We start from the raw sequence: 24,343 nt of genomic DNA on the forward strand, positions 1-24,343 counted from the left end.
TTTTGCCTGTTACCCATCCTTACAAAGAATAGTTTTATATTTTTTTTGATTTTAAAGTTTTTGTATATTATTTGTTTAAATTTTAAAGTTTTATATATATATATATATACATATACACAAATAGTAAAGAGATAATTTTACAGGAAAATCAAAAATATTTACAACTGCAACTTTACAGACGCAACTCACTCAGCACAGCATGTAAATGTCTGTACATATAGTGACGTATACAGTGAATGCATACACGTGTACAGTTTTAGACAAAGAAATCCTGATGATCAGCAATATTAGTCTTCTCTCTCCTTGCAAAGCATCTGTCGTAATTTTTCACCAGTTGCTTGATATGACACAGCTCCTGCCTCAGTTTTTTACACCGGAGCTTCTTAGCCTGGTATTCTGGAGACTTTAGAAAGGAAATGGGCATTAGGGATCACATAGGGACTACATTTAGACCATTAAGGCTAACCAGTCTTTTAATACTGATGGATAAAATAAATGTATTGAGAAATATTTGTCCTTACCCGCTTCAGATCCTTGAGTCGATTATATTCATCAGCTACAGCCTGTGTTACAAAGACGAAACATATGGGTTGTACTGAGTTTATATCATATAAAATGTTGTAACATAGATGTCTGAGTTGACATTTATATATACAGTGTATTTTTTCCTTACTTTCTTAGCTTTATTATTTTTTGCTTTGTTGGTTTTTGATGCCTACCTGGAACTTGGTGGATTCCTCACGGAGGGTGTCCAACTCTCGGCTCAGTTCATTCATTTGATCACTGATATCATCCATTTCTACACGGATGTTCTTATATTCAGCGAGGCAGATATCAAACTGTTTCTTGTACTGTCTGCGCTGTTCATCGGTTGTAATTTCTGAATAAGAACTGTAGCAGGAAAAAAAATCAATTAACTATATTGCAAAATAAAATCTGCTATTAAAACAGTGATAGAAAACAGATTCTTGATTTGAGCAGAATCACATCACTGTATAAGAAGTAAAAGAAGTATTCATGATAGAAACTCACTCCTCCAACTCATTCGTGTCTAATTCATTGGCCGAATCTCCAGCAGTGGTGTACCCTGTCGCACAAAGCACATCCTCAGTCTCGTACGTTACAGGTTTCTCTTGCACTGAGCTGCTCTGCACTTCAACTTCCTCCACAGGGTTAAAGCACATCCACCGATTCTGGTACAATGGCTCTGGGGAGCAACTGTTCACATTCTCAGAATACCTTTAAAACAAAGTGCATTGAAAAGACTAGTGTGCATTTGTACTTGTAAGAATTTCTCATCATGAACATGGTCAGAAAGGCGGCTGTACTCACACGTTGCTTTTGTATGCTCCCTCGCTGTAGATGCTCACTGTTCCCTCAGTGTATGAGGTGACGCTGTTCTCTGCTTTCACATGAGGGGAAGCCTTCTCTGATAAAACCACAGTGGGGGTGTATTGAGTGCTTCGCTGGAACAAACCATGTAGAAGTGTTAATGGAGTTGGAGAACCACAGAACAACATGTAATAAGTTAATTTGAGTCGGACACTACCTCTGAATGACCTGATGGGAAACTAGACCAGACTGGAGGACAATCAGAGATACCATCACATATTTCTCAGAACAATACTGTATTTTAAGAGACCACTTGGGCAGTTTTATATCACACAATACACCAAGACACTGTGAATTCATCACAACACAGTTATCCCACCCTCATGCACATGCACGACTTCCTCTAATGAAGTGCAGTTATTTCAGTTTTCAGGAAGCACACTTGATGAGAGCGCAACATGGCATTACCTGTGTATAGTCTTAACAACAACAAAGGTCATTTCCAGGAAAGTCGCTGCATAGTCCCAAGAATTCAGAATGACTCAGTTTAAAGTCTCACCTCACAGTGAACCAAATAAACTTGATTTAACAAATAAAACTGCTGTTATTTAGTTAACCTTGTATGCTATAACTATTTTTTCCTGATAATTACACCATAAGCTATTCTTTACAAGCTGTAATAAGCTGAAACCTACCTAAAACAAGCTAAAGCAAATGTACATTTGGATAAAAATATCAGTGAGTTATTGCACAAGCTGTTATCTGTTCCTATAAAAAAAAAAATAACATCATGCATCACCTATATAGTAATAGGACTGCAAATGATCTGTGATTGTTGAGAGGCCTCAGTTTGCTACCTGACCTTTGTTCAGTACCTATCATTATGAAGAGAGAAATTCACTTAAGAAACATTGTAAATTAGTGAATGATTAACACAAAAACAATTCAGATCATATGATTGATTTCATTGTACGCCACTGGTTTTGCACTATATTTAAATAATGTATCCCTCAGTTTCATTCACAAAACCTCCATAAAACATATCACCAGTCAAAATAAATGAATGAATTAAACTAATTAACCAATGATTTAAATGAGAAATAACATAAAAAATTTAAGTGTTAAACTTTATACTCATCAAATAATCCTAAAAAATATACCATAGTTTACACAAAATATATTTAGCAGATCAGGTTTCAACGTTGTTGTTGTTTTTTTTTTTTTTTGCAAATTTCAAAAGCAATTTGAACTTTTAGGTTGAATCTCACAACAGATCATCAAAAATGCACATTTTTCAAACATTTGGTCTTGTTTTCATTTGTGCTAGTACAAAACAAAGGTTTAAAATAAATGTTTCATTTGTGTAAACATTTAATTCATGGTATAAAATATGTAGAACTGCGTGGTTTGCAATTTCTTGAAATGGATATCTAAGTATAATTAATTTTTGTTACAGTATAAGCCATTTCTATCCAATAGTAACCAGAATGTTTACAGTGTATTACTGGAATGAAAGCTTGAGAGCTAGGTTTGGAAGATGGACTAGCAGTGTTACACATGAGATCAAAATGTGCACCTTTCATGTGAAAATTGCAACAAAAAAATAAAAAATATGAAATGTTTCTTGAGCAGCAAATCAGCATATTCAAATGATTTCTGAAGGATTATGTGACACCAAAGACTAAAGTAATGACTGCTGAAAATTCAGCTTTGCCATCACAGGAATAGTCCTAATGATCCTAAGACATTTCTGATTTTACATTTTTCATTTCCATAACTTCTGACAATCAAAAAAAAGGTCCCAATTTTGATAAAAAACATTATGACAGCCGTGTTAATGTTAGTCGCCTACAATGTAGTGACTACATTGAAATGGTCTATAGTCCTACATAAAATGTTTCGCCTTGCATTATTCTCCTAGTGCATTTTTGGGTTAGATTAGGATCAGGTGTCTCGGGTTGCAGTTTGCTATCATAAAATGTCTAAACAAGATACAATATAATCCATAATCCTAAACAGGACGCAAAACCTCTGGACCAGACCTGACCCAAATTTTGCTTCTCTAATCCTAACAATACTAATCAAGGTGTTTGTAATATTTTACACATATTTTCAGCTTTAAATACTGGGAAAATAAATATGGCAGAAAAATTGAAAGTCAATAGAAATGACCTCAATAAATCTGCAAAAAAAAAAAAAACCTCTGCAAAAAAAAAAAAAACTTATGAACTCACCCAGTTTTGTGAATTCTGGCTCCTGTTTGTTCTGAGGATAGGTGGTTCCTCCCAGTAGATATTAGGTTTGCCATGACGCCATATTTTGCTTCGAGTCTTATAGGCAAAATAGGCTGCAACAACCAGAGCAATCATGACAAACAGCCCACATACCAGAGCCACAGCCTAAAATTAAGAAGACAACACTGATTTAAACATTACAGTGACACTACAGGTACAGAGCAGGTGAGAAGTGAGAATTACACTCTTAAAAATAAAGTTTCCAAAAAGGACGCTTTCGCACCATTTCCATAGAAGAAACATTTTAGTTTCCCAAAAGAACCTTTTGGTGAGAAGAGGCATGTTTTTCTTAGTCTGAAGAACATTTTAATAATCAAAAAACATTTGGTGTAATGGAAACGTTCTATAGATGTTTCTTCATGGAACCACTGATGCCAATAAAGCGTATGTCTTGTCATACTGACCTCCTCAGGATCCATGAAGCAGTAGTGATGAAGATATCGATTAAAGGACGGATATGCACCTGGGAAGCCTGTGCCGGCTCCGGCGCTGATGCTGGGAGTCCCTAATGAGGTCTGACACATCATCAGGATGGGGTTGTACATGATGCTTTGTGAACTCTGGGCCATGGGATTCACCCCAATGACGAATATGATGTCTATAATACACTGAAGAATTGCCAGAACCACATCCACCACAAAAACTGTCAGGTAAAACGTTTTTCCATGCACACACCAAGTCTTTGAGAAACTAACCACTAGGATGGCTAAGGATACTACGAAATTAAGAGCTGCCATGGAGATCATGGCTGACTTTGCTGAGTAGGGTGTCATATAAGAGCTCTGATAGAGGTAGTTTGTTCCTTAGTAGTAAGAAGACATCATATAGTAGCCCAGATATAGAGACATAGGCCCCGATGCTGCCCTCGTAGCCCTGCATATCCCAAACTAGAGTGGAAGCAACGCAGGCGAAAATAACAAAACAGAGCAGAGCAGTCAGTCCCTCCATAGTTTTCACGATGCCAGGTGGTGAGAACCATCTGTAGAAGTGCTGAGGGTTTCCCTCCGTTTGAGGAGCATCAGGCACCGAAGAGTATAAGCCATACTCGCTTCTTTGAGAGTAGAAACTTCTAGATGTGTACATATTTGATGGGGCAATGTAGTGTGGACTGTACTGAGGTGGACTGTCATACTCCTGTGTTTCATTCATGATTCATGAAGGTATCTGAAAAAAGAGATGAGATCAAATTTAGATCATCAGATCATTTGGGAACACATAAAGCTTTCTGAAATCACAACATTCTTTTTCAGACAAATATGTGCTGTCTTTTGTTTTCATTTTTAATCACAAAACTATATGGACAAGTAGCTGTCTTATATTAGTGCTAAGAAGGCCATTTATTGTTATTGTAAACAAAAAAACAATTAAAACAATTAAAATAAATATATATTAATCATATATATATATATATATATATATATATATATATATATATATATAGATATATATATATATATATATATATATATATATATGAAAACCTTAAACTTAAATAAAAACGTAAACAGAAATGGTAAACGTTGCTTTGGCAATAAACCAAAATAAATGTTTAAATATTAGTATTAAAATGACTTAAACTAAAATAGAAATAAAATAAATAGTAAAATAGCATATAGAAAAATTACAAAAATATTACACAAGTTGAAATTCAAATGGAATATAAAAAAGCGAATTAAAAATACTAAAATAACACTGGGACTACACATTGCCACTCCTCACTCATGTGCAGCCCTCAACTAACACCCAGATAATCTCAATTATACATCTAATAATGTTTTTTTAAAAATATACAGAATAGTTCCCGTTTCCAGTCATTGATTCTGAAAGGTCAGTAAAGCGGGTGCAATAAAATGCACAATATAGTAAATCAGATGGCACAACTGCAAATGATGTTGCTTTTATATAACATTTTGTCCATTTTTTCTATGTGGATGAAACTATTTCACAACAAGACAAAGCATAATAAATCAATGTGTCTACAGAGCAATACACTGCCTTCCTGAGTCACTCAGTGTTTCTGAACAAAACAGTTTAGTGATTAATTCAATGACTCACTCATAAAAACAACTGTGTTTTTTGTTCCTGAATAAACTAGTGATTTTAAAAGAATTGTTTGAATGAATGATTCGGTGACTTACTCATAAAAACAGCCACTTGTCCAATAACCAGTGTAACCTGCAGAAATGTAACTTCCGAATGCGCAAACTCGCATGATAGTCACAGAAGTCACAGCGGTTTTAAACTGTATATCAGCACTCTTGGCTAATCAAATTTCATTAAGTGCATTCAAACTATACATCTTTTCATCACTATATTTGTTCCCTGGGATTACAAACATACAATTGTTAGCACACAGCTCTCCCCCGTAGATCTACAGGAACTCTCAGAGTTCAGATCTAACTGTATAATTAATAGAGAACACACCCCTTTATAGCACAAACAACATTCTCACTCTGGTAGAGTCCAGCCTTAAACACCACTCCCTTCATCGGGCTACTGCACTTCAGTCGAGATGCTCTGAATAATTCAGAGAAACATGAGCAAATGCAGTCATTGGGGCTTTCCATGTTGTAAGTTTTCTTCCTCACATTTCTGTTGCATCCTCCAAGTGCAATATACAGCCAATATATGTGAATAAAAGAGTTGAAAAGATGCATTGCTAAAAGGAATATTTCTAATACCGTATCCTCTTAGTTAATTATGCTTTAGAGAGAGGGTGAGCTGCACACCTGTGGTAACTTGAAAAGAGTGAATAAATAATTCAAGAGCTGAAAATCAACCTAGCAAGCTTCATACAGCCTCACAGGTGCATGTTGATGGGACAGTTATTCAAGAATAATGAAAAAAAGAGAAAAAGGAGAAAGTATTTTTGTGCAGTTTTTCATGAATATAATTTTACAACTGTCCTCTTAAAAATACTCATATATTTTAGATTAGATGAGCATATAGCTGTCACAACATCTAATCTGATTTCTGACAGCTACAATCACATGAAACATAAGAAAAGACATTGGCTTGATTTCACACTGTAAGATTCAAAAGGCACTGTGGCACCTCTGTGTTTTGCACTTTTGCATTGACTACAGTCCATTTTAAGAAGGTCTATTATTTTGTTGTAAACAAATATAACATAAACATTATGTAACTTACCGTAACACAACAACCACTGGGCTTTTCCTTGTTTGCCTTGGTCCTGCTTTTCTAAGCTTGACAGTTTTCTGTCAAGTATTGTTTAGTGTTTGAGTTTATCCATTTGATGAGTACCTGTGACAGCTGCTGCTCATGGTGACTCGTGGGAAAGACCTCGGCCTGAAACGCTAAACCCGATCCAATACGTTACTACTGACATAATCAGTCTTATTGGCTCTTTAGTAGGTCGAAAGTTAAGGTGACCAGGAAGCTGAGTTAATGATTGTTAATGTTCTAAAGTGCTTTAAAGCTACAGTCCAAGTCTGATTTCACTTGTTTTTGTTTCAGTAAAAGTAGGGACATTTTGTAATCTGTAAAAAAACAAGAAACACTGCTTTAAGAATATAACATATGTTATATATATATATATAGATATATATATATATATCTATATATATATATATATATATCATGACAATTTTAAAGTGACATAAAAACAGTTGTAGTGTAATATAGTGCAAATATATATATATATATAATTTGTGAAAGTAAAGTTTATAGATTAGGGCCAAATTGGCATCTTTTTAACAGCAATGCGTAATTAGTAAAAAAAAAAAAAATAATAAAGGCACCATAATAATTATACAATTATTATTATTTTTTTATTTTATTTTTTTTAGTAATTGCTGTCCTTCATAGTGAAATTTCTATCAAAATCATGAATCCTCATCTTTATGTGGCTTAGTTTTGCTTTTAGATATTCACACCGTTCCTTCTTCTCCAGAAAGTGTTGATCCTTGAGGAAGCACATAAGAAGTTTAAAAGAGAAACATTAAGCATAAAAAAAATCATATCTTGTATCTCAGGTTTTGTAGCAGTATAATGTCAAGAGGTGACTTACATTCTTTTTTTGATCATATGTTTTCACTAAGTCCATGATTCTCTTGCTATCCTAAATAAAACAACCAAAAAGAATTGAAACAACTTGTTTAATAAAAAGTAATGCAGAGGCAATGTAAATGACTCCAGTATCATGTCTCACCTCAGGGCTTCTCCTGTTATTGATGAGTTGGCTCATCATGCTGTCTAATTCCTGAAACTTTATTAAAGTGGCTGTGATCTCCCTGTGCAGTTCCTTGTACTCCAGGTATTGGTCATTAAAGACTGCTTTGTATTGCTCTCTGTCTTCTACAGAATGAATTTCAGGATATTTTCTGTAAAAAAATAAAATAATATATTAAAATCTTGTGCCATTTCATATTTTTTCTTCAGTATTGACACCTAATCTATTTATATCATTCTTAACCTAATTTTTATTTCTCAAGCCCATCTCATGTTCATCTTATATTTAACTCATTAACATCCTTTTTTTTGCAATGTGTTATTTTATATGGACCTGCTGTGTGGTTCAATTGCAATGTTTAACTGCATCTTTCATGTAAAGATGATCAAAGATGGAGATAACAGGGGGTTTTCCCAGCAGTTAGGTGCATTTCAAAGTAAACACCCAGAAATAGCAGCATGAATCAAACAACAGCACATGACACATTATCCATCAAGTTGTCAAAAGCCCTTTCTATAAGGTTGTCTACATGTAGACCAGTTGGTTTTAGACCATCTATAGTCACCTAAAATATTTACAGATGGAAAAAGAGCCTGTCTAGATCCTTCGAGGGGCTTAAATGGGTTTTGAATATAACCAACACCTGTTACATTTGTGTGGCCTAAATATATCATTTATTGTTGTTGGACCAGAAATAAACAATGAAGTACAGTACTAACATTATATAATCAGCGACGACTCTGGGTTTAGGAATGTGTCCTATTGGAATAGCTCCAGTTAAAATCTTTCGTTGTTCAGCTCTCTCTGAGACATAAGGCAGCATGATCTCATTCACAGTGCTTTGATCCATTTCATCTTTGAATGAAATTTTCTTGGATCTAGTCGAGGAGCTGCCTGTATTGGATGTGGATTTCAGAGTAGGCTGCTGTAACTGAAAGATAACAGCCATTACAATTAGTACAACTTGATAACAACAGTGAGAATTTTATGGAAACTGTGAATTTCATTAGTGTTGTTTGTGATCACTATTATACATTTTTTATTAAGTTAAGAACAAAAGACATTCATATTCTAATTAATGAAATATACACACTACCTTTCAAAAGTTTGGGGGCAGTAAGATATTTTATTTTTGAAAGTCTCTTATGCTCGGCCAGGCTGTATTATTATAAAAGTACTATTGTGAAATATCATTTAATTTATTCCTATGCTGGCAAAGCTGAATTTTCATTGTTTTCAGAAATCAGCATAATATGCTGATTTGGTGCTCAAAATTTTTTCTTATTATCAGTGTTGAAAATAATTGTGCTGCTTAATATTTTTGTGGAACCCCTTTTGTCAGGATTCTTTGATGAATAGACATTTCAATTGATCAGTTTAAGGCACCCTTATAAAAAAACCTTTCTGACCCCAAACTTTTGAGATGTAATGTAAAATGTGCATTTACCGGGCTTCTCAACTGGCTTGTCATGGCCTCCCTGTGATGGCGGGCAGCTTCATGCTTCCACATTTTAAGGCACACCAGGAAGCTTATCAAGTACATGACCATGTTAATGAATATAAATGCAGTCCCAGCCATCTGACCCCCCTCGACACGACACAGATTAGACACGATTGGGTTGATGCCGACTGTCATGAAGCAAAGCCCACCACGATTCAGATCATTCACATAGACGATACCCACTGCCATGTACAGCAGCGAAAGGACTAGATTCGTAACAGCCTCAGTAAGAGGCCACCATTTGGAATCCAGCAGGATCGTTCTGTAATACATTGTAAATCCCAAACCCAGCAGAATAACAGTCAGTATCCATGAGAGTCCAACAATGACCAACACAAAGGCTGTCAGGGGGCCACTGTAACGGTAACCTTGTGCACCATAATTTGGTCTGTAATAGTTGGACCACTCACTGTCTCTTTGAATATATGCACATACACAGGCGAAAACCATCCCACCAAACACAAGTTGAAGGCCAGCAAGTAGTCTTAAAAGCCCGGGCCAAGACTTCAGGTAAGAGTATTTTAACTGGTATACCTCTAACTTCTCAGCATAGTATTCTGCCGGATGGATACTGGTCAGTTCGGATTCAAGAGTGTCATACTTGAGGTCACCAGTAAGCCCATACCAATGTTTTCTGTCCAGCAATGGAGAAACAGGCGGACTACATCTTGTGCCGTTGGGTAGTATTTTAAGTTCCCCTGAGGATGTGGAATGAGATTCAGAATCGGTTTTCTTCCATTTCTTAAACAGGCCAGTCCAAGATCTAAGAAAGGCACTTTTTTTCATCTTCTCGGCTTCCTTGTTGTCCTTCTGCTTGGCTGAACAGCTGTGTTCATCAGGGGAATAGCTAAAGTCCTCAGAATTGTCATCATTGTGAATTTCTGAAGGATCCTTCTCTGAATATGCTCTGTTGAAATTTTCACTTTGTGAGGATGAGATGTTATCCGAATATGGTCTGCTGAGGTCCGTCATTTTGCTGTAGCTAGTGAGGAAATCAGGGTCTAGTAGCTGTACACAGTTATATTAGAGAACAATATCAGACAAACTAAGAATTAAACACAAAAAAATATTTTGTTTGATCACTTCCCATGACTCAAAAGTATTCAAAATTCATTAAAATTGTTAATAAAAAAGACATCATTTCATGTCCCTGCTGAAAAGATCAGCGTAGTTGGTTGCCAAGCCTGTGTTGTGTTTTGGAAGCTAAAAATTCCATTGGTCTAGCAGCTAACTAAATCTGGTATAATCTTTTCAGCAGGTATGGTTAAAGGTTATAGTTGTATTTGTTTTCAAGTACAGTCATAAGTTATACACAACAGTTTCCAATCATCAACTAAAAGGAAGCTGAACTTTGCTCTTCTGTTCTGTAAAACATATCATAATCATCAGCCCTGAATACATGAATAGCACCATGACAAACATAAAAACACTCACCTTGCTGTAAGAATAGACTGGTTCGCTGTTAGCGAGTATGGCTGTGCTAAAATGGCTTCACATAGTATAAACAACTCTGATAAAAGCGAGTCTGAGAGGCGCTGTAGCAGGAAGCCCGAGCAGAGATTAAACATTAAACCAGCAGAGGCTGAGTCTGGTGACATACACAGGCTGGCATTCAAGTACTTGCAGCCAATATTTCCCAACCAGAAACTGCTTGATAACATTCCTAAAACCCTCAAAGGAAATTACTCAAAACTGTTCATTTTATTACACTGGAATCGTGTAACTACATCAGAATTCAATAACTAATAGTATTTACTTCTTGTCAGTTGCAGCCATCGAGCCTCTTTCTGTTATTCGGCTTCTAATCACTAGAGGGCAGTAGATGTGTATTGACTAGCATAGCTCCTGTGCTGTGTGTAAAATAATGAATATTTCAATACTGATTTCACGTTTATTTCTCTAGTAAATTCAGCCTCAAAAACTTAAATGAATACCTAATATAAGAGAGAAATACTCATCCAACATTATGCATTATACATTATAATTCACATCTTGAATGTTTGAATTGGTAAAATCTTGGTAATCCCATGTGGATATAATGGCCATTGTTATTGAATCATTTAAATTCAGTTAAATTAATTCAATAGTTGGAAAAAAAAATGTAAAGATACCACATTAGGTTCCACAAATTGCCACACTGGTGAAATCCTGTGGATAACCTCGTCATCCTATTTAGGGTCTCAACGCCTTCATAACAGGGTTACTGGAGGACAGTCTGTTGACAGTCATTTCAGCTACTTGTAGGAACTTATGGACACCTGTGTGGTGATCTGAGGAACTGCAAATTATCAGAATACTTTATATGGTGTTCAGCTGTGATTACATAAATCTGTGATAAATTTCAAAGGTCGTCGTGTGTCTGAATTCACCTTGGAAAATGTCCTAAGGGTCGTTTTTGTCCCAAGATAGCTAAATGTGGTTTATCTTCATCCCTTTTCAATTAAATGTTTATGAGGTCCGCTCCGCTGTTAATAGGCATATGTCTTACTCTCACATGCTGTCATTACCAGCTTGATGTGGCCCATTTTCTTCACTCTTCTGGGATTGTCTCAAAGATGTCCCTCTGCAACATTCTCACATCTCACATAAGGATCTAGGTCTGCCTCCTTCAACAGCACATCAAACACATCAAGAAGATATATTTATTTTTAAAAGGAACGATGCATTGCATATTGCTAGAACGAGATGTTCACACATTTGTCCCAGTTAATTAAGAACTATTGTACTGGAAGTGTTTTAATATCACATATCCACAGAAGGAGGCTCTGATACTTTTCTTCCTCATTTGAACACATGCTCATCCAATATCACAGTGCCACAGTGTATTCTAAAGAATTTGATATTTATTATCTTAAACATGGGTAGATTTTGTCCACACTGTAGCTTCTTGGGCTATCTCTATGTAAACAAAATAAGAGGATCTCAACATACGAGACCATGATAACCCATGCCTTTATGTACAGTCAACCTGGGAGGATACAAAATGCAAGTTCATCTCTCTGTATAATCATTCACAGGTATTTCACAAAGAAAGGCAATTAGGAAAAATCTGAAAGAAAATCATGTAGTCAAAAAAAAAAAAAAAAAAAAAAATCTTTCTAGTGATTTGGTGTTCCATCTACTCGTGTATGCAGTTTGACATCAGAAGGCATCTGAGTCTTACTTCATAATTGGCACATAACAACATTCAGACTGTGTTGACAGTGAAAGAAAGGCATGAACAGGGGTAATGGTCATGCATTTTTACACCAAATTATTTTTATCTAAATTGCACTTGATTTTGGTCACCAACAGCAGCTTAAATAGTAAAGCAGCCTGTTCTTCTATTTTTGTCTACATTAGAAATTCAATGTTATGACAATGTTATTCTCAGTTCGTCTTTTTATCAAAATCTGCTAGAAGTGTCAAGTATATTTCAACAATGAAAGCTGTGAGAAGTTTTCACTTTAAATGTAGTCATCATTGTTTGGCAAGGTTGCTAATTTTAGGCATCGTTTGTACACAAGAACAGAGGACTGGAAATACGTAAGACCTAAACACAGTATTGACAAGACTGAAACAAGTTGGATAGGAGTTGTGATCAAGCCGCCAAATGGTAAACTGGAAAACTTTTAATTTAATAATAATTTAAATGTTTTATGAGCAAATCAGAAAAAGCAAACATGCATTATTAAAAATGTTTTGGATGAAATTTAGCTTCAACCTCAAATGAAGTATGTGTCTTTGAGTGAGTGTGCAGCTTAATTTCTATGTGGTCATACGCTGTATAAAATATATTAGTTTTTAATTTAATATGGATATAGGCTTTGGTTAGGAATCCAAATTCTTGAAAAATAAAAATAGGCAAAAAAATATCATTTCTAAATATTAAGTCAAGCAGAAATAATTACTACCCCATTTTTGCCTGATCTTATTTAAAAAAAAAATATTAAAATAATGTCTCAGATTTAAAAAAAAAAATATATATATCAAACTAACAGGAAAACTAACTCAAATTAATAATAATAAAAAAATAAATAAAAATAAAACTTTTCTAAAGCAAGTTGCAGTGAGATGGTTTGCAGTCATTTACCATTGGTTTTAAATCTGTGACAATTACACCATCAAACACATAACATTGTCAGTTGCTTTTAAAGTTGTGTGATTATTTAAATCCATAGATGTCAGTAAAATACATGTGAACAGGAGAGACAGATTTTAGCTCCAAGCTGCCTTAACGGTATGTTCTGAAAAGTGCAAGTGTGAGCCACAATAATGTCTTCCTGAAGCATCTCCTTCCGCTCCATCAGATGTATTCTCTCAGAGAAGGTCTTCTTATGATTATAGAATGATTTGTTTAGTGTTAATTCTAGTTTTCACGGATTCGCCAATCTCTTGGTTGAGGAATTCATTTGTAGGTAGAACAAGGAATGCATTAAACATACATTACCACATTAATGCACCGCTATATTTGCAACTCTAAAAATACTATCCAATGCATTTCTGTGTAAAAAATAAGTGAAATAAAACAAAATAGCACACACACACATTTGAAAAAACCATCCATAATCCATTCGTCACAATTGCACTGAAACATGCAAGGTTTAAATCTCAGTCCTGTCATACATTTGTGCCTACCACAGCATTTAGCACTCTGTGCTGTCATTTCAGATTCAAAAACGCAGCCTCTCGGTAATGTGAACACTTCTGGAAGCTCAGATTTTGTTAAAATGAAAGTGTTACCAGCTTCTTTTATTTTCTTCCTTCCAATATTTCTTTCCTTTTTTCCTTCCTTCCTTCCTGCTCTTACCTCCTTCCATCTTTTCCTTCCCTAACTGGTGGAAGTATTGAAAGGCTTCAGAAAATAAGAGAAGAGTACGACAGAGTTAATGGTATTGTTAAGACAGACAAGTTAAATGTCTTCAAGTGGAATGTATCTGAAAAAGGAATGCAATGCTTGTGTTAACATTGTACAAAAATTTGCTCCAAAATTTGTAAATGGACAACCCTCCACAATCTATACATTCAGGCACTGAAAAAAATAACATGCCAATATGTAACTAAAAAAGGTTAGTTGCACCCAATTTCCCTTAATGGACCAAGGGAACTGAATCCTTAAGGTTGGCATTCCTGCATTATTCTACTCAGTAGTAAGGTCATGTGCTCCTGCGTCTCCAGCTGAATGCTGAAGTGACGTGTTCTCGGTGCTCATCCTGGCACAGATGTCATACAGGACCAGTGAATCTCTTCTATGTGGGTGCGTCGCTCCTTTGTGGTCTGCGTTGGTTCACTCTGGCAGGCATTGCTTGGGCCCACCTTCCCGTGGACCCCGTGATCTCGCATTTTCAAGGACCAGTTTCCTGGACTCACTCCAGCTTCCTGAACTCAGTCTTGTAAATATATGAGGGCTTTATAAAAAAGCTAACTTGAACAGCCATACAATGGCTAAACATAAACCATATATCTACTATTTTTGATAATTTGTCTCTACTTATTAACACGAGTCCTCAATCTCGGCTTGTTCATCTTATGTTTATAAGTCTGAGACCTTTGGAAGCAGCGAGCAGGTCCAGGCCCACGTTAGCCGCTGTCGGAGGAAGTGTGCTGGGCAGTGGAGGGCGAGCGCCGCCGTCTGGAAGGGGTCCAGGAGCGTTCCGAGCCCAGCGAAGCAGGGCAGAAGCGGTGCACGAAGCCATCCAGGAGGTCCTGCTGCTGCTGAGTTATGGCTTGGGAGATCAGACAGGGCAGAGCCTGCAGGCTGCCGGTGACTGCGTCCAGCTTGTCCTCCAATGTGCCAATACGCTTGTCCAGCTCCTCACTGCGTTCCTGCAGCTCTGACACCAGGTCGTACATCACATTCTGAGTCTGGAAAAGTACGCAGAAAAAAGAGTGAGATCAAATTAATCAATAAATCCATCCATTTCATAAATCTTATTTTGGTTAAAGATAGATTAGTATTGTCCTTCAGAAGCTACAAAACATGTTCTCAAGAATTTTTTATACAATTTACCTTGATCATTGAGTTCACAAAGTTTTCACCCCCCAAACTCTTAATGCACTTTGCTGCCTTTTGTAATAGTTGTGTATGTGTCCCTGTTGTCCTCAGTGTAAAATGATGGATCTCAACAACCATACAGACATTGTTGGAAAGGGTTCAAGTATACATAAGATGCTAGGAAAGCAAAGACCTGGAGGATTTTGGTAGGCAGTTTAACTGCTCAGGACAAACAAAAGACTCATGAACAACTATTATAAAGCAAAAAAAAAAAAACCTTCGTGGATCATCCAGGTAACAACACACAGCATTAAAAATCAAGAGTAAGTAAACTTTTGAAAGGGGTCTTTTATATATATATATAATTTCAGCTATTATCTACATTTAAATTACATTTATTCATTTGGCAGATGCTTTTATCCAAAGTGATTTACAGTTGAGGAATACAACAAGCGATTTATCATACGATGGCAATAAACACAAGAAGTGCCCGTTAAACAAGGTTTCAGTTATTGTTCAAAACTGTAAAAGCTAGGACAGGAAGAGGAAAAGGATAATAATAGAAAAAGTGAAGGCATAGAATTTTTTTGTTTTTTAGGAGGCAGTCAGATGCTCACGGAAGAGATGAGTTTTCAGTTGTTTCTTGAAGATTGTGAGGGATTCGATCTAGTACAATGGACTGTATTTAAACATGTCATGTAAAATAACGTATATTCAATCCTTTTTTTAATGATCTCTCTTATTTAGTTAAAATTATTATTATTTTGCAGAATCTGTAAAGTATATTTAAACTTTTGACCACAGCTGTTTTAATCCTAAGCTATCTGGTTGACTAGCACAACTATTTCATTAACTGACATAAAAAATAAAACTACTGACTTAAAATACTTTAGTTTTTACTTTTTAATATAACCTGCATTTAACATGAAAATGCCACTACATAGAAACAACACTAGACTGTGCTTAGAATGATTCTGTTGAAGATGTAGATGGTTACATGCACAGTATAAAGCCTTTAACATATACCTTCGCCAAGTCCACCAGAGTGTTGGCCTGGTCATTGAGTTTCCTCTGCTCCATTTTCACACTGCGGAGCCTGGGAGGAGGCAGGGTTATGGAGGGATGGGGGGTTGGGAGGAGGGGGACGTTAGGGAAGAGTAACAGATTCCTGTCAGGAAGACTTGATAAGGATGAGGGATAGAGAGAGAGTGGCCTGCATGCAAGCATTCACAGTCCTGTTTGCCATACCAGACATGCAAACCCAATCTATGAAATGTAAAGAAGAGAAAACTCTTAACTTAACGTTCAAACATGACACATCTCCTTTTGCCCCTGCAGGCACGCGTCAACCATTCACAAAAAAAGCCATCCGAGAGCCTCGTTTGTGGATGAGGTCAAAGGAAGTGGCAAACAGCTGAGGTAGAGGTATATGTGACACCGCTGAAAATGCTTGTGAGAATGGCATTGCTTGCTGTGGGCTTGGTTCTGAACAAAATTTTAAAAGAATGTGTTAATGAATTTTTTTTTTTTTTTGTGCCATAGCAACTATGAAAGAGTACAGGGATGACTCTGACCATGAGGAGAAATTGTAAGAAAGGCTGCCTTTATATCCTGCCAGTTAAGTGTCGTAATTAAAACAATGCGAGTCCTCCGCTCCGATTTGTCATTTGTTGGCAAATGGCAAGATTTGATTTTTTCTTTTTTTTTTTCTTTTATCTTTTCAACCTTAATGGATTTATTTTGGTGTATCCAAAATAAAAATCTGGAGATGCAGGACATGGTCAGCATTCTTTCTAATGCAAAAACTCCATATCATCTTGCATCAAAGCCCTGAATGACTCTAAATGTCGAAGGGAACACGGCATCAACTGAACACGTTTTACTGAGCTAATAGAGGTTAATTGCAAGACTATTTAATTTAAAGTCAAGTGTGTTTATGAATGTCCTGAACATCTTGTCTGACATACTGAGCTTATTTTTCCTCTGGACACACAAGGTGGGGCTATCAATGCAAGTTAATACAGAGATTTACTTTTGAATAATGGATTTGGTGCAAATGAACAAATCAACAGTTCCAAAGATGCTTCTCCTTCAGAAGGTTACATAAAACCATACAGCATTAAGTAATGTTGCATCTTTTTCATTCTAGACTTAGAATGGAGAGAAGCAATATAAGTAACCAAAATCGGCATTCAGCTTCCAACTCCATGCATATGAAACAGAGACAGGGGGATGTAGGGAGAAAAACACAGAGGACAAAACTTACTTCTGAGCTCTGCAGTGATAGAGCAGAACGAAGACAAAACACAGTTCAAGTTTAGAAACCACAACATATACACAACATGTGAGCCATTACACTGCACTAACCATAACCACAAGGTACGGGTTTGGGAAGGAGAGGGGAGAAGGACAATCATCACATTACAAACAATAACATGCTGACAGATTCTCCTGAGAAGTTCAGAACTCATTGCTAATCTCTTCGACACTTGATTGACAAGAACTTATGATACAATATGGGGATCAGTGATTTTGGGAACTTGGATAATCAAATACCTGCCCCTTCTAATTCAACATGACTTTAGAAAATATACGACAGTTCCTTAAAAAAAGAGACAAAACCAAAGCGTTCAAAACATGAAACAGTAGTTTCTTGAATTATTTTGAATTTTGAATAACACATACAGTTGAACATTCATTGAAAATATATATTCACAAAATAAACATATTTTAACTTTTAACTCTTTCCCCGCCAGCATTTTTGAAAAAAGTTGCCAGCCACTGCCAGCGATTTTGATGATTTTCACTAAAATTTGATGGCCTACAGTATATTTTGCTAAATGAATATTTGAATATGCAATACACCAAAATAAAGATCAAGGCCTCTACTTTTAAACAAAAAAATCTGTTTTATTCTAGCGTAAAGCATTCTTTTTTTATCAACACTTTAATATATGTAGGTTTCATAAAAATGTATAATTTTGAGCAAAAAGGTGAGAAAATCACATTTTTATCAAAAACTAATATTCTGTACGATTATCAAAGCATAAATCCAGTAAATCACTTCCATCAACACCTCCAAAGCTTGCACAGCCATATACCACTTCCTAGATCATCATTTTCCTCCATAACATTATGCAGTTTTCATTTATATGCTGTCTATTGCTGACGATCGCATTATTTATCATATGCATCTGTTTACATAAGAGATAACTAGTTTTTTCGTCCTGCTCATGTGTGTTTTTGTTCGGGAAGTTTTGTACTCATTCAGAAGATGTGTTATAGTGCCCCCGAGTGTATAACAGTGAAAACACGGAAAGCGGGGAAGCGTTGTCTTCTAAATGACGAGATAACTCGTCAATAGCGGGGAAAGAGTTAATCATAATCTTTCAATTTGATAAATGTTACTGTTCAAGGGATGATTAATCATAACTGCAGTTCATTATCATTAAAAAAATATTGAAGTGTGGAAACATTGTGCTTACTGGTGAATGGCCTGCAAGAACTTGCGCTGATGTTTGCGCACTTTGGCATGATCTATCTTCTTTACTAACTTGGTGTGTTTGTAGATGAGCCATGTTTCCCTGAGTACATTGGCAGCTGTGTTCTTTACCTGGGAGAAAAGCACGAAAATGAAACATTACTTACAGATGAAAATAATGAAGTATTTAGGAAAAAGAACTACAATACATGACCATTCGCCAGTTTGACAGAAACTATGTATTTTCCAGAGAAAGTATATTTTTTGCAATGAGGGAATGTTTAAAACAACATTACGATTGGTTAAAGATTATATATATTCTATACTGTACTCAACACAAATGGCTAGTTCTTTCCCAAGTTTGCAAAATAAAGTTCAGTCACTTACTCGTTTACAAAGTTGGGTGTCCATCATGAAATTATGGACGTGTTTCTCAGCTTTTGTCAATTCTAACTTTCTGGCTACCACTGCGACTACAAGTGCAGTGCAACCAGCTCCCTACAAGAAGAGACGGTGAATAGCATTTATTTTCAACATAAATATTACTATTAAAAATGTGACAAAAAATCATGTTAATTTCACAAATGTAACCTAAATTCTATTTGAAATGATATTTAATTATAATTCTCTTTTAATGACATACCATGATTCCTGTGAGCAGACAGACCCCTTTCCCACAGTAGGTATGAGGAACCATATCTCCATAGCCAATTGATAGGAAAGTTATGGAAATTAGCCACATAGCTCCCAGAAAGTTACTAGTGACTTCCTGTTTGTCATGATACCTAGAATAGTAAGAACAGAATAGGCAGAGAACCATAATCAGGCTGTGGGAAAAAAAAGGCTTAACGTTTAATTATCAACTTTTGCCCCAATTGACAAAATATTTTCAAACATTTCTGGTGAATTATGTGATTCTTTTTATTTTATTTTTTTGTAGAATTTAGTCAAATTAAATCAGCATTTCAACATCAGGTCTTTGATGACAATTTTTTCCTCTAATAAGGGGGAAAAAACACACAAAGTGACAGAAAAACTTACCAAAAGCAGTAAATACCTTACTGGATAAGATTTAGTATTATTAAAAATATGTACATGCTAATGTGTTTTGACCATACAAATGATTCTGTACCTTCCCAGACAAAAAAAAAAAAGCTTCAATATCCTTAAAGTGAAAATATAATAATAAAAAATAAATAAATGCAATAATGTAAATGATTAAAAATGTATAAAAAGCTAAATATATTTGATATCCTTTAAAATTCTAATTATTATGTATTTTCAATAGGAAATTAAACAACTAACACAAGTGGTCAAATAAAGTGTCTGTTTTCACTTTGCAAATCAACAATACTCGACTGTGAAATCCAGTCCACAAGTCAGTGAAAAGATGATCTAATTCAGCTAAAAACTATATATATATAAAAATAAAGTAAACTCCTTAGAGGCAAATCCAATGACCTAAATCATGGTCCCCAGACTAGACTATTGCTAGCAGCTCATTCACATATTTGCAGGAGGTTGACCTTTTCCCAGCCTGTCAAGGAGGAGTTAAGCACAGGTCAGAAGACATTTATCTGCATTTAATAAAACATGGGAACACTTCTGATGAGGAATAACAGAACAATACCCAGGTTCTTCAACAGTCATAATGAGTAGCCAGACTGAACGTAAGTGATTCACAATGTTAATTCAGTTTCAACATCGAATCATTTCTAATCAAACACATTTATTGCATTAAAAAAAGTTAAAAGTTCATATATGTCCACCCCAAAAAGACAGCATACTCAAAACACAAGTGAGGTCATGCTGCTATCAGTTGCGCCTGTCTATATCACAATTCAACTCTGTGGTCATGCTCTAAGAGCAAGAGCGTTGAAATTGTTTTTTATTATTTAAAGTAATGGGAGATCCCCATTTTCACATGCGAAAAGCATAGTTACCATGCAGGCATTTTAGAGAAGAAATCCACATCCTGCATGCTGTATAAGCCAGTATATTGAGAGCAAGATACAAACCCTAAAATAAAACTGACCAACATATTGAATTAGGAAAAAAAAATAGCTTTTAGTTTACATTTGATCATTTTTTCAAAAATTCATTCAGGTATATGCAGGTTAATAAAATTAGTTCTAGTGAGGGATGATTCTCATAAAAGATATTTGCCCATGTGCTACATCACCATTGTGAAACAACGCACAGTGCTGGCACAAACCATTCTAATATAGGTTCAGTCATTTTCAACTGATCTTTTTTGAAGCTGGTGTCAGGTCTCAGAAGTAGAACAAGTCCTCGGCATACCAGATTTTTCTCTCAAAGAACTCTGGTAAAGACCCTTTTACATCAGACTTGAATTCTACAATTATCTCAACCATACACTTGCTCTTAGAAGCCCATTAGACTCTAATAATTCACATGGCACAGTTTTTGGAAGAGGTCATATCCTGTGAGGTCTTTCTGTTTGCACACATGAACATGAATATGCAATGTGGGCCTGATCATGACTATGCACACTGTCTTCATCATTAGCTTGCCTTTGCTTTGACAGTGTAGCAGTGCATTAACATTTCCCTCACTGCTAGTAATCGAAAGTAAAAAGCTACATACTGGTCTTCTAAAGCTCTCAATATACTGTATGCAATACTAGCATAAAATGGAGAAGAGCTGGCACCACCTTCAACTTAGATCAAGATGTCTATCTAAAAAAAAGTGTTTCCCCACATACACCAGTCATATCCCAATTTTCTATAAAACCTCTACAGATGATTGTTTAGTAGCAAAACTCACAGAACCCAGCAATCTCATTCCTTTAATGACTCAAACTCTGCAGCATGGTTAGAGGATGCAATGATGGAGCAAATATTAAGACATTTATCCTTATACACCCATGTTAACTAGGGATGTACAGAATTCTGGTCATTACTGATAAGCTGGTAATTATTTTTGTGTTATGGTCAATAAAAACGTATAAATTAAATACATTTTGTACTATTTTGTATAAATTAAAACAAAAACAACTTTAAAATGTTTATTTTTTAACAAAAACAAATTAAATTATTCATTTTTTTAAAAGATTAACTTTAAGTGAGCATTAGATGATGGAAATCTAAAAATAAAAAAGAGGGGAAATGATTATGCACAATTAAATATTCAATATAGCCTGATACAAATAAATAAATAAATAAACACTAACATCGGTTGATAACCAATACGGCACTGATATATTGTGCAAAATCTGCAAATACAGCAAATTAATATGCACAACTAAATATTCAATATAGCAGAATAAATTTAAAAAGCACTAATATCGGTTAATAACATCGGTTAATAATAATTCCAATATATTGTGCAAAATCTAAAAATACAAATAGAGGAAATGAGTATGTACAATTAAATATTCAATATAGCCTGATACAAATAAACAAATAAAAAACACTAATATCAGATAATAACCTATATGGTACCGATATATTGTGCAAAATCTAAAAATACAAATAGGGGAAATGTGTATGCACAATTAAATATTTAATGTAGCTTGATAGAAATTTACTTGAAAAAAAAAAACAAAAAAAAAAAACAATGACACTAATATCGGTTCATAGCCGATATGGTACTGATATACTGTGCATCCCTAATGTTAATTAAGTGTCACACAGTGGCGATGCCACCACATATAATCCCATAGTTTAGCCCCCCATCCCCTTACATAGTTGACTTCATTTTCAGCTCACACTGCATGTTAGAGGCTTCAGTGTGACAAATCCAGGCAAGGTTCAGACACAATATTCCAGTTCTCTGGAGGAAGGTAACATGCTTTGGGCACAAATAAAACACAGTCATCAGGACACGTTTTGTAGAAACAGTCCTTCTAGCAGGTCTTTAATTGATCATATGCTGTTAGCAAGCTGGTTTTTATTCATCTTCTGATTTCTGTTCTTAAAACAACACAGCAGTAACTGTGTGCACCAAAGACAGCATACATGGAGATACTGTGAAGCATCTTGACAAACTGGAAGGTATCATGTTATAATATACCTTCTCAATAGCCTGCAAATGCTCTATTTCTGGCTAATCATATTTTGCTTTTCTGTTATCAAACTTTCAGCTACAAGAAAACGTATTTGAGAAGGAGATAAAGATGGAATGATGCATGGAATTGTACGTATATTTGGGGAAAGGACCTACGAGAAGGAAACTGTCTGAGTCATGCAGAATATTCAGGGAAAAGTGGGCAGGATGGGGGCGGAAACAGAACCGAGAGATGTGAAGCGATGAACAGGAGGTACATGAACTCAAGTGTGAATGATAAGCCAACGTTGCAAATAGCAGCAATATTCCACCAATGTTCCAGCCCTTCCTTCATTTCCCGTCCCTCCCATTCCAGACGGACTCCGTGCTCGTCCAGTCTCACACCGTTCTGCCATTTGGGCTGGCCAGTGTGCTTAGAAAAAAGAAATAGTGCAGTAAAAGGCCCAATTTAGCAGCACTTTGGAGAAACGAGCGCCTCTTTTGAATGACGACAAAGCAGTAAACATGAAGACTACCATGCTGTTTCATAGTTTACCAGAAGTGGGCACCCAATAATCTAGCATCCTAAAACCTTGCTTTCTCTCGTCTCTGAGGAGACTGTGCTAGAATGGACAGCAACATTCCACCTTTTTGTGCTCAAATTGTCATCTATAAGGGGCCAAGCGTTGTCTAACTGCTTACACACATTTTCTGTGTCGTAACAGAAAAGGTTTAAGATAAAATAAATGTGAGAACAAACATGTGACCTGACTGTTACATGTTATGTTATATTTGAATACAATAAAGTTGCAAAGAAAAGCACATGTAACAGGTAAAATATAAAGGTTTGTTTCACAGGTATTTATGAAGCTCTCTTTTGTGCTGGGGCGTATTATAGTTCAATAACAGCTGCTGAAGGAATAATCGGGAAAAAAGAGTTGCCCTCAGGCCTGTTTGTAAAGGTGATTTGAAGGAGCTGCTCCATTTTAACACAAACTCCCTCCTCCTCCTCCTCCCTCCTACTCCTGAGCACTTTAGAAAGAGACGCTTGATTCACAGTGCTGCACAAATCATAGCTTTCGAAACCATAAGTGCATTTGCTATCAACAAACTTCTCTTTTGCGGATGGTGCCACATTCACACGTTTTTCCTTTTGTTTTTATCAATAAATTAATCTATTGGAGTTTTTATTTTTCAGTCAGAGCTGCCAAATCCCACCCCCTCCCCCCTCTTAGAGCAGCAGTGGCACCAGCTCAATGAACAATGATAGGTTTTCCACGGCTAGAGAACGAGGACTCACATGGCATCCCTATGGAGCAGCATAGAGGGGAAATAGAAAGTACAACAGTGAATTATAGTCACACACACGCACTCGAAACCTCTTCCCATACGTTCATACACGCACGCATATGCAACGCAAATTACTCACGCAAGAAAAAACCATGAGTGTGGGCAGCATCGTGTCGTGCATTGCAGCCGATGAGACTGGGGTGCAGAGTGCTGGGTAGTGGTATGGTGTAACATCAAAACCTTCACCGCGTTTACCACTCCAAACTCTTCA

The 24,343-nt window shown here is 35.9% G+C and overlaps 2 protein-coding genes across 12 annotated transcripts in view; both read right to left on the minus strand.

Moving 5' to 3' along the window:
* Nucleotides 1-99: 99 nt before the first annotated feature.
* LOC109086300 lies at nucleotides 100-11,086 on the minus strand. Its single transcript, XM_042714396.1, is given in 14 exon segments — nucleotides 100-403; nucleotides 522-563; nucleotides 720-891; nucleotides 1,033-1,239; nucleotides 1,333-1,466; nucleotides 3,567-3,731; nucleotides 4,031-4,484; nucleotides 4,486-4,778; nucleotides 7,435-7,551; nucleotides 7,657-7,707; nucleotides 7,798-7,969; nucleotides 8,538-8,749; nucleotides 9,266-10,301; nucleotides 10,754-11,086. Coding segments are annotated over 14 exon segments (3,429 nt in total). The 5' UTR covers nucleotides 10,981-11,086; the 3' UTR covers nucleotides 100-256.
* A 1,056-nt stretch (nucleotides 11,087-12,142) lies between these two features.
* kcnn1a (potassium intermediate/small conductance calcium-activated channel, subfamily N, member 1a) overlaps nucleotides 12,143-24,343 on the minus strand; it is a 30,997-nt gene continuing 18,796 nt past the window's right edge. For 2 of the 11 annotated variants that reach the window (XM_042773337.1, XM_042773298.1), the window contains exons 5-10: nucleotides 19,418-19,559; nucleotides 19,162-19,272; nucleotides 18,779-18,906; nucleotides 17,560-17,568; nucleotides 16,320-16,389; nucleotides 12,143-15,163 (exon numbers count right to left, since the gene is read on the minus strand). In XM_042773337.1, coding sequence (XP_042629271.1) covers nucleotides 14,879-15,163; nucleotides 16,320-16,389; nucleotides 17,560-17,568; nucleotides 18,779-18,906; nucleotides 19,162-19,272; nucleotides 19,418-19,559 — 745 coding nt within the window. In that variant the 3' untranslated portion in view covers nucleotides 12,143-14,878. Of the gene's footprint in view, nucleotides 15,164-16,319; nucleotides 16,390-16,418; nucleotides 16,779-17,559; nucleotides 17,896-18,778; nucleotides 18,907-19,161; nucleotides 19,273-19,417; nucleotides 19,560-24,082; nucleotides 24,092-24,343 lie in introns of those variants that run through there. The other 9 variants (XM_042773291.1, XR_006162058.1, XR_006162060.1 and 6 more) reach the window with 9 other exon arrangements.

Source organism: Cyprinus carpio, chromosome A2 (genome assembly GCF_018340385.1).
Source record: "Cyprinus carpio isolate SPL01 chromosome A2, ASM1834038v1, whole genome shotgun sequence".
NCBI classification, from domain to species: Eukaryota; Metazoa; Chordata; class Actinopteri; order Cypriniformes; family Cyprinidae; genus Cyprinus; species Cyprinus carpio.